This window comes from Micromys minutus, assembly GCF_963924665.1.
Source record: "Micromys minutus genome assembly, chromosome: 9".
Lineage (NCBI taxonomy): Eukaryota > Metazoa > Chordata > Mammalia > Rodentia > Muridae > Micromys > Micromys minutus.
The window spans coordinates 63,255,350-63,275,511 of NC_137978.1; the positions used below are offsets into that span (position 1 = coordinate 63,255,350).

The following is a 20,162-nucleotide window of genomic DNA, read 5'->3' on the forward strand; positions in this document are numbered from 1 at the left end:
ATATCTGCCCAATAGGACTGAATTTTCTCTCTGCTGCAGCCTTGACCCTAGGCTGTTGCATGATCTGTTTTCAGGGTGATGGCTCTGGCGGAAGGGGTGCCTGGTTGGAACCCGTTCCCACATCAAGGCAGCTGCTTCTAGAAAGTGGGGCATGGAAGGGTGTCCCACAGCCTGGACAGTGGCAATACACAGGATTCCTGTCTTGCCAGGAGGTTTGGGTATGAGTATCTCCTTCTCCACCTGGGCCAATGGCAGTGGCTGCTATGACATGTCTGAGAGGCAGCTGCCATGAGGCAGCTGTGACACATGGCACATTGGAGCTGCCTTGTGGAGACACTGAGGTTGTCAGGTTTAATGTGAGATAACAAGACACAGGGAGAGCAAGACCAGGTGAGGGAGCAAGCCAGGTGAGTGGGGTGGGCAAGCCAGGTGGGTGGGGTGGGCAGGCCAGGTGGGTGGAGTGGGCAGGCCAGGTGGGTGGAGTGGGCAGGCCAGGTGGGTGGAGTGGGCAGGCCAGGTGGGTGGGGTGGGCAGGCCAGGTGGGTGGAGTGGGCAGGCCAGGTGGGTGGGGTGGGCAGGCCAGGTGGGTGGGGTAAGCAGACCAGGCAGGTGGGTAGGATGGGCAGGCCAGGTGGGTGGGCAGGCCAGGTGGGTGAGGTGGGCAGGCCAAATAAGTGGGCAGGCCATATGAATGGTATTTCACTGACAACCAATCTTCACAATCCTGGCTTCATAGAAGGTGCTAGATGGGGGCCTGGCCTGCTTCTAGGCTAGCTGGGCTGCTCTGAGGATACCCTACAGTTACCCGGAAGGGCATGTGGTGAAGCCCTGGCCTGGTTAGGGCACCAGCTGTGACTGTGGGAAACAGAATCTGGTAGGAGCAGAAGGAGAAGCGCTGGAGACCATCAGAGAAAGGATTCAGGATGCAGGCTCCTTGGGGCCATGCTGAGGGTTATGGCCCATGACTGTAACATTAGAGCTCTCAAGATGACAGCAGCTACCGTCACCACCTGCCGCTTGCCTGTGTCTCAGCTGTGCTGTTCCTCTGAACCCTTTCTGACTGCAATGCAGCATCCTACAGAGCCCAGACCTGGAGTTAATTAGCCCGAAGTGACACAGCTTTGTGTGTTTTTCGGAGTAGGATCAGGTTATACATCAGTGTGGCAGCCTCTCCTCTTTGAGGGGAGTCAGAGATCTCAGCTCCTGGGGTGCATTCTGGAGACCCATTTTCCCTAACCCTTCTAAGGAGTTGTTCATGTTATCACAGAAGTCTGGGGGCTGTGTGGCTCGGGGACCATCTGGACCTGGTACCATGCTCTGGGTGAGCTGGTACCGGCTTGGAACACAGAGTCTGGTGTCTGTGGGCATCTGTTTTATCTCCTCTGTTTGCCTAGGAGTGAATGCCGGGGTCTGAAGCTTGTCAGGTCAGCACCGGGAGCAGTTACTACCTACCCGTGAGGGGCAGAGTTAGCCTTTAGTGGAGCAAGATGAGATGTCTTTTTTTTCTGACCTGTCTACCCAAGGGTCAGGGGTGGAGTGACAACTAGGTCCTTTGCTCCTATTGCGGTAGCATCAGGTGATACTTTAAGTATACAGGACAGTGCCCATTCTAGGGGTCACTTCTAGGTAGCACTGTAGGCTCCAGGCTTTGTCTTCTGGCTTTTGTACAGCTGGGATGCCCTAAATTTTCCAGCAGACATTAGGGACATATGGTTCTTGTCTTCCAGCCCTAGGCCCCATATAGCAAGATGCAGGCTTTTACCAACCTTCAGGGGATTGGGACCGAGTACTACTGCCACAGCTAATGTGGGGACAGTTTCCAGAGCTAAGCTGAAGTATCTTCTAGGCTCCTAGTCAGGCCACTGTGACCATGGGGATTCCGTTGGGTTGGCCCAGTGTCATGACTTGGAATCCTAAAGCCCTTTGGAGCTATTGAAGGTGCCCTCCCCAAGGACCAGCCTGGGCTAAGGCACAGGCACAGTTTATAGCCACATGGAGCACAGAGCGTTGTGCTCCTGGAACTATTAAAGTTAGCACTCAGCTGGGGACGGGCCACAGTTGAGCCCCAGAGCCACACTCCTCCCAGCAGTGAGGGGCCCAGTTGAAGCTTATTTCTTTCCAAATGACGATGTAAGGACTCTGTTTCTAAATTGGGCAATCTGCTAGCAATTCAGGATCAGCAAATATGACTTCCCTGGATTTCCTCTCAAGCTTCCAAGCTAACCTCAGAGAGATTTCTGCCTCCCGAGGGTAAGCCTTCAGGGCACCCCAGAGACTCCAAGAGACCTTAGCTTCACTCCGAAGCCACTTCAAACTGTATCTCAGAATTTTAAGCCTGCTCCTTGGAAGGGGGAAGGGTTGCAGGAGAGGGAGAGGAGGGAGTCTCACCCTGTGCGTTGCCTGTCCTGACTCAGGTTCTTGCAGACCCAGCTGTGGGAGTTAACTGGAAAGAGCCCCAGGGAAACGCAGGAGACTGCTGGCCCCTCCAGCCCTCCTTCTGTGTGGGACTGTCCCCTCCGTAAGGATGGTAATGTCATGGCGAGGGACGGGAGTCTACAGGATTTTTGTGACAATAGGTAGTGCCAGGACTAAATGATTAAGATGTGGCAGGGACCAGTTTGCAGAGAGACCAGAAGTCCTTCCTCACCTGGGCTTCTTTGAATGATCAGAGCATGCTCGGGAAGCCATGACAGCTCCTAGCTTTCTCGGATCCTGGCCAAATCTCATCTCTCTCTCTCTCTCTCTCTCTCTCTCTCTCTCTCTCCCCCCTTCATCTCCATCTTTCTCTTCCTGGCGGTTACCAAGATTTACAGCCTGCTTTCCCCTAACTCTAGTAAAAGGGTCCTTGAGCTTCTTTCTCAGTCCGTTTTAAAATTATTTGATTAATAAAGCTAAAAAGCCTATGAAAGGGAACCCCAAGTTAGCCAACAGCGATTCTACCTGTTCCAAAGCATCCGGACATCAGTGGGAAATGTCAGGCAGGGGCTGACCTCTGGGAGAGGGTCAAGGGGCCTAGGATAAAGCACCAGACTTTCTGGAGGAAGGCAGTTTATGGCCCCGGGCTATGACAATCTACACACTTGTAAGTCACACGCAGTTGGGTCATGGAGGAAACTCTTCAGACACAAAGGACCACGAAAACCTTGAGCTTTGGTTGAGGATGTGCTTGCAGATGCCAACTGTGTGGAAGCCCCACTCTGCGGGCGACTTCTGATGTGCAGGAAAAAGACTCAGATTTTACTGCTCAGATTTTACATGGTGTCAGAGGCAGACAGCCAGTAGTGACGGGGTTCTAGATACTTGTGAAATCTTCTCAGCTTCTCAGAGCATTATAATATGTTAGGGGAGTGTGGGACCCTGAAAGTCAGCCCAGTTTAGCTAAGCCTTTTTTCCTCTGGCTCCAGGCTGGTTCCAGCCTGTGGACCGCCCCCCCCCACTCCGTTCTCGTCTCCTTTGCAGCTCCCAGTGGTGCCTGGGTGTCCGAAAGCCCGAAAATGAGACAGCCCTGGCCTCGCCACAGGCTGGGGGACTCCCGAACCAGCTCCAGCTGTTCCAGGGACCTCAGTCCTGCTTCCCCACCTCCAGAGTGGTGTCCCAGGGCTTCCCTACAGCCCAAAACCCCGGCCAAGGACAGCGCGACAGCGCGGGGTAAACAAGGTCAAAGCTCTGCCTCCCTAAATAGCCACACCCTTTGGGGAGTGGTTTGCCCAGAACTGAGTGAGAGTCAAAAAAACTGTGACCATCACTTAATGACTGTGCTAAGACCTGCATTTTAACCAGTCACATAAGGCTCAGGATATCGCCCAGGCAGCTAGAGAAAGGCTACATGCAAAGGCCCTGGGGCATCTAGAGCTAGGTTTTACTCAAGAACAAAAGAAACCATCAAAGTAGAACCTCTGGGTCAGTGGCTCTCAACCTGTGGGCTATCACCCCTTTGGGGTCACATGACCTTCCACAGGGGTAGCACACCAGACATCCTGCATATCAGATATTTCCTTACGACTCATAACAGTAGCCAAATTACAGTTACAAAGTAGCGATGAAAACAATGGCTGATGGTTGGGGGGTCACTGCAACCTGAGGAACTGTTTTAAAGGGTCTCAGCATGGGGAAGGTTGAGTTCAGTGTGTGATAGAGAAGGGAAGCCAATCTCAGTCTTTAGAGGCTACCCTAGTGTGCTGCAAGGGGATGGGTCATTTGCAAAGGGCGTCACCTGGCCGAACCATGCAGAGAGCCCGGGCTTGTCTTGGGGCAGCAGAGGAGGGCCTGTAGGGAGGATCCGGGTTGAAGACATATTTCTGAGCAGGGAAGGGAGAGAGGGGTGAAGGGCTGGCTAGAGCCCCTGGGGATGAAGGGGTTTTAGAGCGGGAGTCTTGCTGGGTCCTGCAGTAACCCAGCTCTAGAAAGACTGCTGGAAATATTACCTTCTTGGTCAGCACACAGGTCTGAAGGTAGGACTCATTAGCCTAAGACCGGCTCATGAAGATGTGGGACTGCTGAGCCCAGGAGGCAATGTGGAAGGGAGACAGTTTGTACACAGTGGGCAGCGAGACCAGAGGGCAGCAGAGAACATTCCAGAAGGGAGTACTTCAGGGACATGGGGAGATGAGGACGGTGAGGTGGTTTTGGATATAGCTAAGCAGATGATCATGGGGAACCGGAAGTTATGGAATTGGGGCAGAGTGAAAGGTAGGGCAGGGGCCCTTTAGGTGATGGGTGAGCATTGCACAGGACCATTCTGGCTGTCTTCACCCTGTGACACCCTGTGCCAACGTATCCACTGGCATGTCTGCAGAGGAGACCACACGGGCTACTCCTTGGGAAGTCCTGCCCATTATCCACTGCTCTGGGATATGGTGGACAGAGAGGGTTTCTTCAGTTCCTGCAGGATCTAGGCGTAGGAGGAGGGCGAAGTTCAGGTGGCGGGATGGGTACCAGGGATGCTGGATGAAACCATGCATACCTGTGTACACATGTATGTGCTTATGATTATCTCTGCATCCATGATCACATATGTATACATGTGCATATTTGTATACCCTGCACATCTGCAAACACATGTGCATACCTATGTCCATCTGTGATCACATATATGGATAGCACTTACCCTTGTCTGTATGTAGCCATGCCTATGCACAAATATCTATGGCTATCTGTGTATACCTATGAACACACATGTGCACACCTGTGATCATATATACCTGTGAGTATATGGGTATACTTATGTACGTCTGTGCACATCTGTGAACACCTGTGATCATGTGTGCACACATGTGTATGCCTGTACACACTTATATAAATGCACACTTGTATGTTACCAACACCTGTACACACTGGCCTATACATGTACATGCTTATGATTATTGGTGTACATTTGCACACCTATGCATTGATGTGCATGTGTGTATGTGCCTGTGCACCCTGCAGACATGTATAGCTAAAACCCCCTGCCACATGTCTGCAGCATGTAACATGTCTCGTCCCTACATCTGGACATACCACACTAAGCAGTGGCACAGATCGCACGACCTCCTCATGCTGGATCTAGAACATTTCCACCAAGGCTGGTGTCAACCACTGGGGCACAGCTAGAGGCCTAAGTGAGCTGCGACGGTCACAGGCAGGCAGAGCGCGTGGCAGCCGCCTCAGATTCTATCACATCCCCGGTTCCTTCTCGGGCCTTTGAGTTTCTTCAGAGGCGACACCGTAAGAATTTCCTCCAGGCCAACTTTTGTCTGGCGCTTTGAGAAGCGCAGCCGCACAGTTCCCCCTTTGCTCAAAAGAAGATCAGGATATTACAGACAGAATGTCAGCTCGAGATTACAGAGGCAGGATAATTAGACAAAAGCCTGCATTATAAGCCATCGAGCCGGGAAATTAAGCTTTCTCCTCGCCTTTGAAGGGTATTCTGTGAGGGGGTGGGGCAGGAGTCGTTGGGCGTGATAGATAAAGATAGTAACCAAACTGTAGAACCCATTGTTCTGCCTTCGCCAAGCTGACAGCCCACGCGGCGGAGCCACAAACCCCTCTGCAGACCCTCGGATTAAGAGACTGCCACATTGTGGATAATAAGACTAATTAATAATTCCTATCTCCAAGGCACCGCAGCCCTGGCAGCCTTATTCTGTCTCTGACTTCCAACTCGCCCAGGCAGCCCAGTCCTTGCTGAAGGACAGAGGAAAACTAGTGCTCCAGGAGAAGGGACACGGAGCGAGTGAGGCTCGGGAGCGTGAGGGGACCGGAGACCAGTTGACAGGTGTAGAGGCTCCAACTCATGTGACCACAGGAAAAATCCTTGCCCAAGGCTGTGGGACAAGCTTGATTCTGGGGCCTAAGTCACATGGTGACATCTAAATGACTTTACATTTTGCTTGTGGAGAAACAGTCTCGTGGGGCCACCCCTGACAGCAGTTACCCACACAATCTACCGGGGTAAAAACTCTGGCATTGGGCAGCGGTCAACATACCAAGTAGGACACCAGGACTTTGCAGGCCTGACATCTTTCTTTGGAGTGAGAATTTAATGCCTACACACACACACACACACACACACACACACACACACATACACACACAGACACACACACTCACACACATACACATTCATACAGACACACACAGACACACACTCTTATACACTCACACACACACACTCACATACACTCACACACACTCATACAGACACACACACTCACATACACTTACACACAACTAAGACACATGGACACACAGTCACACACACAGACCTACACACAGACACTCACATAGATACATATACTCTTATTCACATACATACACAGACACACACACATACACACACATAGACACACATATACAGACACACAAACATAGACAAAACACTCACACTTATACACACTCATAGACACACAGACACTCGGGCACACAGACTCACACACACATAAAAACACAAAGACACATACAGACACACACACACAGGTTCAGACAGAGACACACAGACACACACAGAGAAAACACACACACACACACACACACACACTCACTCCACATTAGAACACCCAGGCTAGCAAGAGTAGTGGTGAACTAAGAACTCAAACTTGGCGGCCCCAACCCGGATCCCAGGATTTTCTATCTGCAGTACCCGTTCGGTCCACTAGGCGGCAGCAGAGCGTCCCGTGCCTTCAGAGGGCTCTGGGCACACCAGCAACTTTGGTTTACAGAAATCTGCAAGTGGCCACTCCCACCGGAGACCACCCATGAAAACGACATTCACTATCTCTCCTGTTACCCGAGGAAGGGATCTGGATGGGGGGAAAGTGAAAACTGCCCGGTCACATGCCTCGGAGAGGAGAAGAGCTGACTTTGGGAGCCTGCCATATTTTTTGGAAGTGTTGTGTGGGTACAGCCGAGGCCTTGGCATCGTAAATCGCAATCAAGAAAAGACATCTAAGGAGGAAATACTACCCGCTCCGTTTCGCAGCCTTGGCCAGGGTTCTAAAATCCTAATGGAATTGAGCAATTTTTTTTTTTCATTTTGCATAGCACCGTAAATTCCTGGTGTCTACCTAATCTTCTGATCACGTTATTCAAGGGACATTAAATGGAGAAAGAGGGAAAAGCTGCTCGTCAGAATAAAGCCAGGATAAGAAGGCATCTCGGGCATGGTCTCTGCCAGCACTCTTCTCTTCCTGCCCCTTCTCCTCTGACATGTACAACCCGTTCAGTCTGGTTTCCTAGGTGAGAGACTCCTAGACGGTTTATCTGACCGGCTTCGCCCCTGGACTGGAATCTTCCAGACTGCATAGGACCTAGCTGTCCTTCCTGGAGCACCATGGTCCTCATTTCCCGCCCCCTCCCCCGGCCCCTGTGACACCAGTACCAGTTTTCTCCTGCAGTGCCCCTGCTGGCCCACAGACTCTTGTCCTTCCCGCGGTCCTCCTCCCTAAGCAGGGACAGCGCATCTGGAGACGCCGTGCAGTGAGCTGGTGTCTGGTTTGGGACCAGAAGGCCTCCAGCACACCAAGTGGAGATCTGCTGATGGCCAGCTTAAGCAGGTGCTGGAAGCAATCCCAAACTCCCTTCTACACAGCGGTCATAGCCACGTGACGGACCAGCTTCACGAGGACCACAAAGTGCTCAGAAGCACGAGGGCTGTGGTGAATGAAGTGATCAGCAGAGATGGTGGTGGTGGTGGTGGTGGTGGTGGTGGTAATGGTTGTGGTGGTGGTGGTGGTAATGGTGGTGGTGGTGGTAATGGTGGTGGTGGTGGTGATGGTAATGGTTGTGGTGGTGGTGGTGGTGGTAATGGTGGTAATGGTGGTGGTGGTGGTGGTGGTGGTGGTGGTGATGGTGGTAATGGTGGTGGTGGTAGTGATGGTGGTGGTGGTGATGGTGGTGGTGGTGGTAATGGTGGTGGTGGTGGTGGTGGTAATGGTGGTGGTTACTGCTAACGTAGAAAAACCTTCACAAAGTATCGTTTCTGTCTGTGACATGGGGTATAGCTGCTGCCCAGGCTGGCCTCGAACACTGCCTGCTTTTCATTACCCCTTTCTACCATCCTCCAGAGCCCTGGGGCTCCAGACCCGGCTCCCCACAGTGGCTTTGCTCCGACAGCCTGCCCAGGCCCCTTCTTGCCCGCTCTACTGTGAGTGTGAAGCAGAGATAGTGAATCCCAGGCCTCTCCCCTCTACTCCCTCTCAAATCTCCTGGCTTGAGCTGCCATACAAACCTGGACCTTCCTTAGGCCTCTTCCCAGTGGGCTTGTGCCAGGCGTGTGGATCTGAGAACTTTAGCAGCCACGGTACCCCCTGCTTGAATCCTACAGAAAACCTTCATTAACCCACTGACCACTGGGCACGTACCCACTCCTACCTCATGGCAAAAGAGCATTGGAGCTACTCTTCCCACCATGTTTTCTCCAGCTTTCAACTCTGGACTCACCTCCTCTCCCAGGGAGCCTTCTCAGATTGCCTGGCCCATTGCTATGCTACCCCAGAATGCACTGTATGAACCAGACCCCGCACCCCATGACTTGAATCTGCATGTCCCCAGAGGCCATGTGCTAAAGTTATGGTCCCCAGTCAGTGGCACTATGATAAAGTGGCAGAAACTTATGGTGAAGAACCCCATGGAGGTCACTGGAGCATACATACATACATACATACACACACACACACATATGTGCATATGTCTGTGTGTTTATGTATATGATGTATATGTATGACATATGTATATCACACATATATGGTGTGTATACCATATATTATAATGTATATAATGATGTCATGTGCACACATGATACACCTAAAGGAAGAGGACCTAGCAACTTGTGACTAGGGATAGGAAACCTCTGAAACCATGAGCCTAGGTAAACATTTCTCCCTTATACCCCAGAGGACATTTCATCACAATGGCAGCACCCGGGAGATTTTATCATAGCAATACCCTGTCACTTCTCTGTACTTTTCTAGGCGTTTCTAGGGCTAGCATAAGCCTAGTGAGTGGAAAGGAAAGTGGAGAAGCTGACCATAGACCTTGCCGTCTTGCTTCACTCTGCCCCCTGGTGGCTGAGTGATTGAAGTGCCTTAGCGACAAGGAGCATTTAGTGAAGGCTGGCTGCCTGGCCAGGACGCAGTGGCCAGCTGCAGGCAGTCAGCCTTGTGGGTACAGCTGCTGGTCCTCAGAGTAGCCTGTCTAGTACTAGCTCGACCTCCATAGACTCGGGATCCAGTGCTCCCCCCAGGTCTGGGTCCTAGACCTTGGATTTAAAATGCCAGGTCGTCTCTAGTGAACTGGGACCCCCACACCCTGTGCCATGTTCTTCCCGGATGCCCAGGGTCTATCTTCCCACCGGTCTTTGTGTATTGCGGGGCTGTGCTGAGCAGGGAAGGATCCCCACGGCCTCTGCCCCACGGCTGGAATGAGCAGTCAAGCAGCCATGTGGAGGCACACCCCCCTGCCTTATGTGCAGAAAACATTCATTAAGCATTTCAGAGAACAATGGTAAAGAGGAAAACACTCATTAGAAGCAGAAACGGTTTGCAGAGAAGCCAGCAGTCTGCTGGGAATCGTGGCCAGAAATGGAGTTCATTCTCAGGGAGAGCTGCGCTCAAAGGGATGGATCACGGAGGCCTGAGGCCCGGGGGCCCCAGTGGGGGGACACTTTTTACTCCATTCTGCTTCATCCCTTGGTCCTGTCTCTGGCCCTAGTGCGGCTCCATCCTGCAAGCTACAGTCAGGCCCCATCAGGCAGTGGGAGCAGAGGCTGAAAGATCACTGCTGCGCCCATACCTGGCTTGTGCGTGACTCTGGCCTTGGCCCTGTTCTCTGCTGATCTTGGAGGTCACTGAAGCTGAGGGCCCCGCTGGCTGTGACACAGAGGCTGAGGGTGTGAGCAAAGGGGTGAAATGGGTGAAACCTGCAAAGGTGACCTTCTCCACAGGGTCTGCCCAGCCGGAGCAGGAAATGGAGAAGTACAATCTGCTCTGGATTTATAGGGGCTTGCATTTTGGGATGTTGTCTTGGGCACAAGTGGCCCCACCCTGATGCACCTGGGAGATGCCCAGACCTGGGCCTGTGAACTAGGTAGGTTTCAGTGCCCTGAATTGCAGAGCTTGCTTGCTTATGTCCTGGATTGGACTAGAGTAGACACTTCACTAGCAGTGGCGGCGGGGGGGGGGGGGTTATGATACATATGGATGGACAGAAAGCAGCAGCCCCCACCCATGTCCCTCAGCACCAAGCACAAGCCTGGACCACAGCAGAGTCCCCTCCCCCTCCAAAGAAAGTTAGGTGGCTCAAAAAAAATTCTAACTCCGTATGACTCGGTTTCACCTTCTGGGTCTCGGTGCTGACCTCAGGCTCTTGGTTTGCTCCCTGCTGCCCCTCGAGGGCATGTGTTCAGTTAAACTCTCTCCTTTAGGACATGTTGGCTCTTGTCCTACCTTGGTCAAGATTCTGTGCTTGGCACTGGGGGAAGACAGAAGCAGTAAGTTCTTCTGCTGGGGATCTAGCACTGCAGGAGGTGAGGCTTCAGTGGACTTCACCGTGGGCAGAGAAGAGGTCCCAGCAGTGGGAGCTCCAAGGTGGCCTCCACTGGAAGATGCCAGAGGATGGAATCGAACCATGGCTTGTGGGCAAGAGCTGGCTACTGAGCTGAAGCTTTGGCAGCCAGGGATGGGGGTTGTTGGGATTCTGTAATCCCACCCTACAGTTACCTGGCAACAGCCAGGTATGCTCTGCCCCACAGTTACCTGACACTATAAAAGGAGCTGTTTGTCCACCTCCTCACTCTCTTGCTCTCCCCTCATTCCCTTCCCCCCTTCTCCCCATGCTCATGGCCGGCCTCTACTTCTCTACTCCTCTTCTCTCTCTGCCACTACTACCCTCTAAATTCCCCTCCCTATGCTCTGAATAAATTGCATTCTATACTATACCATCGTGTGGCTGGCCCCTCAAGGGGAAGAGATGCCTCAACATGGGTCCGCAAGAGGCCTCCCCCTTACCCCCATACCTCACCACACCTCCGCAGAATATATCCCCCTCCCTTTACCTTTTTCCTAACAGGGGTATCCGTTGAGAAAGCTCCTTTATACAGCTGTGCCCTCCCCTGACTGCACCCTTCCTGAAAGTCCCACCCTTTCTAGAAGGCTGTCTTGTTCCAGCTAATTTGCACAGAAGATGGTAGGCTGCATTCCTCAGCACTACCTCAGGGCCTGAATGCCACCCTGAACTGTTCAGCACCTTCCTCTCTCAGCTCCATGGGGCCCAGCCCTGTCACCTTCATGCCCACTAACCCTTTTCTGTGGTACTTGGTGTTTGAGGACCCGGAGGTGAAGGATGGAAATGACAGTCACCCCTGGCATGGGATGGCAAATGAAGACGCACCAGAGCATCCAAGTTAGTTCTGCTTCACTGGCCTTTGGTGGGGGGGGAGAGGAACGCAGCTTCCTGTCAGCTGGCTTCTGACAGAGAGACACAAGCACACGAATCACCCCAGGCATGTCTTCAGCAGCCAGAGGCCAGGACACAGAAGCAGAGATGGAGAGTGTGCGGAGGACAGACAGGACTTTCCCTCTTGCTTGGGTGGGGGGGGGGGTGTCCGGAAGGCATCAGAGCACAGCTGTGGAGAAGAGAGCTCAGTGCTCATGCTGCCCAAAGGTGTTCTGCTTCCAACAGAGGAAGTTTAATGGAGTTAAAAAGCCACATGAGCGTGACGGAGTGAGAGGAGGCCATGGAGGCAGGCATAGGAGAAGCGTGGGGGAGGAGGCCACCCTCAGGGAGAGGTGTTTGCAATGCCAGTAGGAGCTGGCAAGGAGAGCCACAGCCAGGGACAGGAAGCTAGAGATCTGGGGAGAAATTTTCAAAGGCTGCAGGATGCTTAGAATGAATGAAGTCCTGGGTTCATTGAAGAACCAAGATTGTGTTGCAGCCATGCCTGAGTGCTGTCCTCAGAGCTGAGACCCAGCGAGGGAGAAAAACACCCACGTGATGGCTTAGTATCTCCAGGGCAACAGCTATTAACAAAAGTAGAACCCCGTGACCACGTGAAACACCCCCCCTCCACACACACAAATGACACTGTTCTGAGAGATTAGGAAAAAAGACACTCCTGTATCAGCCTCCAAAGGACACAGAGACAGGACAACCGGCAGTGGGGCACGGTGCGAGGGAAGCGTCAACTTTGTAGATCAACAGTATTTTCATTGCTCGCTCTCTAAGGAATGTGCTGAGACACAGGTTGGGAACTGAGGGAGAACATGACTGGTGGCTACAGCTGGGAGACCAGGCTGGTAGGGTCCTGACAAAGCTGAGCTGTGGCCTCCCTATGCTGACAGCCCCAAGCCCTGTGGACACTTCCCAGACCGTCTTCCCTGGAAGCAGTGCCCTCTCTGTATCAGTTTTTCTTTGAGGCTCTTTTCTGTCAGTGTCTTCCCAACCAGGCCCCTCAGATTCCTGGGACAGCAACCTTCCTGTGCTTGTCGGTTTGGACAGAACTGAGTGCAGACAGTTGGGCCACAGTCTCGAGGCCCTCAGGCAGCAGTTTCTGGACAGAGGCAGGTAGGACAAAGTTATGTGTAGGGGTAATGGAGACACGCCCACTGGGCTCGGTCCTACAAAGACAATTTGTAGAGCAGATAGCTTGCAAAGAGACCCAGGTCCAGACCCACTGGATAGATCCTCAGCCCTGCATCCCTAACAGTGGCATCCTACCCTGATCAGCTTCTACATAGCCTCTGTTTAGACCCACTGTGCCAGCACCATGGACAGAGGATGCCTAGCCACACCAAGACATAGTTGTTAATAACCACAGAGGCTGCCTGGTCAGCACCATGGACAGAGGCTGCCTAGTAACCACAGACATAGACGTTTGCTCGTAACCAGAGGCTGCCTGGCCAGTACCACGGACAGAGGCTGCCTGGCTGCACCACACAACCACAGGCACAGACCATCCTCCACGAGCATGGCAGATGCTCCCACACCACATTCTTTAAGGCTGGCTTTACAAATTAACCACAGAGCTCCTTCCCAAGGAGTCAAGACCTACTTCTCCCCAGCAGGCACCGCTGTCAATCCCACCGTACCAAAAAACAGCCCTGGAAGCCTATTTGCCACATGTACCTCCTGACTAACCAAGAAAGCAAATTAATACATGAATTGTAGCCAACAGGGGTTTTATAGTGAGGGATGGGACACCAAGCCTTCTTTTTTTGTTCTTTTATAAGGAAACCAGGAACCTAAGCACCTTGAAGCATCTACTCTTTGAATGAGCAAGGTACACCCCGGCCACCAGCTCTTGTCTCCTTCATGGAATCTCACAATCAGACCTGTCACCAAACCAGCCTTGTCAAATAGCACCGACAACTAGGAAACCGCACCAGGGCTCTCAGCCCCCAAATCGCTGTCACACACAGGAGCCCCATACCCCCTCTGCACCCTCCACAGACCCTTCCCAAGCACCAGCAAGCGACGCAAGAAGAATCCAATCCCAGCCACCTACCTGAAGGAGCCAGTAGCACCTCCGGTGGAAAGTAGGTATGATGGAGGAATGGACATAGCAGCCGTACAAGCACTAGGGAGAGAGGAAAAACGAGAGTTCAGTTGGAAAGAGGGAAGGGAGGGAAGAAGACAAAGAGGAGCAAGAGGGGCCACGCCACTGCTGGCAGGCCTGGGGAGACTGAGGCACAGGGTGGACTCCAGGCATAGGGTTTAAGATGGATTGCAGGGCATGCCTGAGGCGGGTGTGCGGGCACCCTGTGGAGGACTAGAGACATCAGAGAACTCAGAACAGCCAGGTGGCAGTCAGGGGCCGAAGTCACCATGCTGATTACTACAGCTTAGGCTGAGACCTTTGGGTACATGGGAAGGACTGAGGGTTACTGTGTGGCATAAAACAAAACAACACACACACACATGCATGTGCACACATACACACACACAGACATGTGCATACATACACAGTCCTGTGTGCTCATGCACACATACACACATGCATGCATACACAGAGCTGTGTGCACATACACACACAGACATATATGTGTGCACATGCACACACGCATGCATGTGCACAATCACACAGACATTTGTGCACATGTACACATATACACATGTATGCACACACAGAGAGACATGTGTGTGGGTGCGCATGCATACACACGTACTGTCCCAGGATAGGCATCCTTTGTTGACATAAATCCAGCACTAATGGGAACAAGGCTGGGCAACAGTGGAGTATGTCTACAGAGGTGGGGTTACCGCTTCCTATGTAACCCACTTTTGCTTTTGAGCAAGGGTTGGTTAGTTGGGTGCTTCCTGCATTTGTTTGCTTGCTTCTTGTATTTTCTGCAGATAGATTTGGTTAGTGAATGGGGGAGGGGGTGCTGAGGTTTTGGGCTGATTCAGGAGGAAGGTCAGTCCTCAGGACCTATCACTTGGGCCACTCAGGTGGAGCTGACTGGTGGATGGACTGCGTTACAGCCCCCATGTTTGGGTGGGGGCAGCTGATCTGCATACGGAGCTTGGTTCTCAAGGGGTGAGCCTGCTGGTGAGATGAGAAGGGAACCAGGGTGACCTGCCAGTTAGGGTCCTCTGGAGATCTGCACTGGAGAGAAGGATATCCAGCCACAGCTCACCGATTCGGCAAGGGCTGTCTCACGGTGCTTAGTGATGGGATCCACACCAGAGCTTTTGCTTTTGGCTTTCAGCTCCAAGTTAAACAGACCTCTCCCTTTCCATCCTCAGAGCTCCCATGGCTTGTCAAGATACAGTCCAGAAAGGGTGGAGTGGAGAGAGAAGAGCAAGCTGGCTGAGCTGCCCAGGACACCGAGGGACTGTTCCCATCTCCCCGTAGCAGAGAGGAATGGCAGGCAGCCTCCCTTTGGCCCTTCTGTCAGACATTTTTATATCCCCCAGAAAGACCAAGTGCAATTTGGCTCGACTCAGAGTCCATTTGAGCCCTGCCTGTCTGATTAGCAGAGTTGAAAGAGAAATCATTTTGGACTCTGGGATTCAGGCTGCAAGAAAATCAGATTTCCAATATGTTAGAACTTTTACAGATCGCTGTCAGCTGGGATTTCAGCCCTGTACAAACCAAACAAACAAAGCGGAAATTAATTTAAACAGTTCCCTTGCAGTTCTTGCCCACGAAATGTATTTATTATTAAGAAGGCAATATTCTTCCCCGACTTTCCTGGTTTGCAAGATGCTGTGTTTTGGTTTTGTGATTGGGATTTTTTTTCCCTTTTCATTTCTTGCCAGGTTGATTCTTGCTTGGACTTTTTTTCCCCTAAGTGTTTTAGCAACGAAATTAGCGGCCACCTGTGACTATCTGTACCCTCTTTCCTTCAGGGGACCTTTTATTTATTTGTTTGCCTTATTTCATGAGCCAAGGGGAGGGGACACTGATGGCTGAGCGAAGGGTTCCTGTCCCTTTGAAATAAAAGACACTTGTCTGTGTCTTCTTAATGTTTACTCTCCTCCAGACGTGAAATGAACAAAGGCGGCTTCTAGCATTGTATCTCTCTCCAGTGCCCTCCTATCTGTAGATCTTAGCCTTCTGGAATCCTGTGGAAAGGAAGTGAGCAGGAGTACCCTCTCCACACATGCCAGCCAACAACCCGTCTGCCCAGAAGTGCCCAGAATCACTACATAAGCAAAATAAAGTTCAGAGAAAAATGGATGCGTGTCTATAAAGAACGAGGCTTCAAGATGGAGGGCGGGCTGTGCCATGGGACACACGTGCTACACAAACGGAATGGAGGTTCTGGGAAGAATCATGAAATTAGGGACAGAGGCTGGAGATCAGGGAGAGGGGCAGGTGGGGTGGGGATAGAGCAAGACTAAGGGTGTATGAAAATACCCCAAGGGAACCTGTTGCTTGGTATGCTAGTTAGGAAACAAATGTCAGGTGGGTGGAGATACAGCAACAGAGAGATGGAGAGAGACAGAGAGACAGATAGACACAGAGACAGACAGACAACTAGACATCTTCAGTAATGCCAGAAGTAGTCCCGAGAAGAGCCACATTTAGTGGTTAAGGTCCAGCAACCTCCCTCTAACACACTGGTCTTCCCTGTAAGCCACACAACAGTTTTATCTTTTAATAAAAGGAGAGATGGAGTAACAGAGGGACCAACAACCAAGAACAGCTGTCTTCAAATTAAACACATCACCCAGAGCAACAGGTGCGCTGGTCTCCATGTGCCAAAGGCAGAGCTTGCTGTATTGGTTAGGAGGGCGGAATGGGCAAGTCGCCATGGGGAGCCCTTCTCCAGCTCTCTCTGCCTTTCCATCTGTTTCTGCTCCCTCTCTCTCTCTCTCTCTCTCTCTCTCTCTCTCTCTCTCTCTCTCTCTCTCTCTCTCTTTCTCTCTCTCTGTCTCTATCTCTGTCTCTATGTCTCTCTCTCTCTGTGTCTCTCTCTGTCTCATCTCACTGTTTCCATTAATCTCTCAGACTCTCTCTCTGTCTCTATGTCTCTCTGTCTCTGTCTCTCTCTGTCTCATCTCATTGTTTCCATTAATCTCTCAGACTCCCCCCCCCCTCTCTCTCTCACACACACACACACACACACACACACCTCTTCCCTTTGGCTTCCAGCTTCTATCACACAAGGCCCACGTTTCCTAACCAAGCCATCTAGGGCAAGCCCTAGAGGTACAGGCGGGGCCTAGACACTTCTACTGACCCAACTAAGCTCCCCTAATGCCTCTGCTCTCTCAGAGATAACACTGGCTCACGGTGCCCTGCTGGCCTCCGGAATCTCTGGTGCAGACCTGCTTTCACCAGGGGTGGCTCTGAGGCCAGCTGCCTGTTTTTCACCTCTGTCTTTTCCACATCTCAGCTTCTGCAGGAGCCCACAAGAACCCTTTCTATTCCAGTTACATAGCAGAGGTCCTGGACAGGAGAGTGCATGCTGTCTGTAGGGACATTAAGAAGCACAGAGACTTTCCCGGAGAGAATGGTGCACACCTTCGTGATTGGGGATTCACATTCCACCCTTCTGTTTCTCACAGGGGCGGGCAAGCATTCTGTTGAGGGACAGGATCTAGATGGTAAGCATTTTTAGTTATTTTTAGTTTTGTGAGTCAGACCACTAGTCTGTTCAGTTCTTCCCTGTGGGGCCAAAGCAGCCTTAGGGGACAGGTCTATGGATAGATGTGGCTTGCCCTAATGAGACACTGAAATGTGAGTTGCACGTGATTTCCACACGTCGTGAGTGTTGCTGTTTCTTTCGGTTTCAGAAAACTGTTGATGGAATGTAAAACCCACAGTTGGCTCTTAGGCCAAGCCAGAATTTGCCAAGCCCCACCCACCAGAAAGGGAGACATGAGCATTATATGGTTCTTCAAAAAAAAAAAAAAAAAAAAAAGAAAAGAAAAAGAAAGAAAGAAAAAAAAAAAAGAAAAGAAAAAGAAAAAAGTCCCCTACCTACAGCAGACACTGTTGTCCCTCCGTTCTCAGACCTCGGCTGTTTATCAAAGCAAGGTTAGGAAGGCGCTGCCACAGCACAAGTAGACGGAAACCACAGGACAAACAGTTAACAAACATTCCCATGATACAGTGGGTTGAATATGCGTTTGAGTTGCACTTTTTGTGGTTTGCTCTTTTTCTGACCCTGAGACTGAGCACGTGTAACCACTCTCCCTTGGAAGAGTACAGCATCACTGGATACTTGGTTTCCCTAGAGGAAACACCCCATCACACTGATTCACCTCTCAGGACGACGTAGTAGACAGGGAGCCCCACATCTTCGAAAGACCAGTTTGCTATTGACTTTCCTTTCCTGGGAAAGGTAGCCACATGGAAGACAAGCCACATGTTATTCTAAGGTTTGGTACACAGAGCACTCTCCCTAGAGAAGTCAAGGCATCAGAAACAAGGGCCTGCAAAATCATTTGAAGACCAGAGTCTGTTCATGCTAGGCCAGCAGGACTCAACCAGCAAGGGTTCCTGGAGCCTCCTACACCAGCGCCAGAAGAAACTGTCCAGGTCTCCACGGAGAGACATTATTCAACAGGACAGCCTCTAGCCATGTGTGGCTATGCAAATCCTTTACAGGAATTAAAATGAACAGCTCAGCTCTTCAGCCACAAGACACAATATTATGGTTGGCCTTGAATGTGAAGGTGGGGCTTAGATTCACCCTGGAAAACAACCTCTGGAATTATCTGTAAGGGAGTTCCTAGATTGGGTTAATCCTGGTGGGAAAACCCACCTTGAACTGTGGGAAGCATCATCCTATAGGCTGACATCAAAGAATGAATAAGGAACGCACAGCCAGCTCACCACCAGCATCCAATGTCTGCTTCCTGCAGATGCAGCCTTACCAGTTGCTCTGAGATTCCCTTGCTGTGGAAGGCACTTCCCGGAACTGCAGAGCAACCCTTCCTTCCTCAAAAATTTTTGTTGGCTATTTTGTCCCACCAATAGGAAATGTCACTAATAGGCCGAGACCCTTAGAGCAGAATCCCAAGCACCAAGGCATGGAGAATTTGGTGCTTTAGGAGCAGGGAATTGGGGAATTGAAATGTCTAATGTCCCAAACCCATCATTTTTCCAGGATTAGCAGGACTCAACCATCAAAGGTTCCCAGAACCTTCTGACCCTGCCCCAGAAGAGCTCACTCCTTGAAGTCGGCTCTAAAACATGGATACTACATGCAGTGTCCTCAGACCAGGGCATGAGCCAGCAAATCTCATCTGTAATCCTCTCGAAAGGGTAGGGTGCCTCCTCTGTGGAAGTCCCTGCTGAGATCACAGCAGCCAGGCAGCCTGCCAGGGTCTGAGATCTGGCTGCAGCTGCTGCAGTAGCTTCTACACTCCTCAGAGGCAAAGATGAGAGAGCTCTGCCTGGCTTTCCTCTTCCCTGGGGTGGGGGTGGGCGCAGGTAACCGTCTCCACAAAGGCCCTCCTCCACAAAGGCCCAAGTGAATGGATTCTGGTGTGCCTAGTTTAATTCTCTCACTTGTATCTGATGACAAATGGGTTTAAAGTGAGCCTCTGTGTAGAGGTGATGATGGAGTCCACAGGAGGGAAGAGAGAATCCCTCTGGAAGATGCCAGTTTGACCCTGTTGAGGAGGTGAGCATCCAGGTGAGACTCGGCCCTACTCCCACAGGCACCCTGGAGGCACGGGAGGTCACCCTGGGCAAGCAGATTTGGGCTTAGAGGTACATGGAAAGAAGAGGTGATCTCAAGGAGATTTTTACTCTTATTGTCTCCAGAATAACATCTGCTCCTATCTCCTAGGCTCTTGAGTGAACCCCAATAGAGGGTAAAGACTAAACAAGAGGCCCAAGACCTCAGAGAGGGTGACATGTGCTCCTTCAGGGTTGAAGGTCAGCAAAGCCACCAGAGAGGAAGGGACATTTGTGTCGAGATAAGGAGGGTTAGGAGGAGGTGGCCTGGGAGGTGACAGGCAGAAGACACCAGACTGGGTAGATGGCAGTGACCTTCTGAACAGACTCTGGACAGGAAGGGATGCCATGGGTCTTTCCTGCGTTTCTTAACTGAATCCTATGTATTAGAAGTTGTGGGCAGAGTCCTATGAAAGGACAGCCCCATTAAGACCCAGGAGCAGTGTGTCAACTCCCTGTGTGAAACAAATGTCTCAGGCTTCTGTGGGTCCCTCCCTCTCCACTGGTCAGGACTCTCAGTTGACTATGGGCAGCTTTGTGGGCCAACGGG

The 20,162-nt window shown here is 51.5% G+C and overlaps 1 protein-coding gene across 8 annotated transcripts in view; it reads right to left on the reverse strand.

The window, feature by feature from the left end:
- The window catches only part of CAMTA1 (calmodulin binding transcription activator 1), a 773,163-nt gene that overhangs the window by 213,643 nt on the left and 539,358 nt on the right, over positions 1–20,162 (reverse strand). For 7 of the 8 annotated variants that reach the window (XM_080921354.1, XM_080921355.1, XM_080921357.1 and 4 more), the window contains exon 6: positions 13,979–14,050. The exons of the other annotated variant lie outside the window; for it this stretch is intronic. In XM_080921354.1, coding sequence (XP_080777480.1) covers positions 13,979–14,050 — 72 coding nt within the window. The remainder of the gene's footprint in view (positions 1–13,978; positions 14,051–20,162) is intronic. 8 annotated transcript variants of the gene reach the window in all.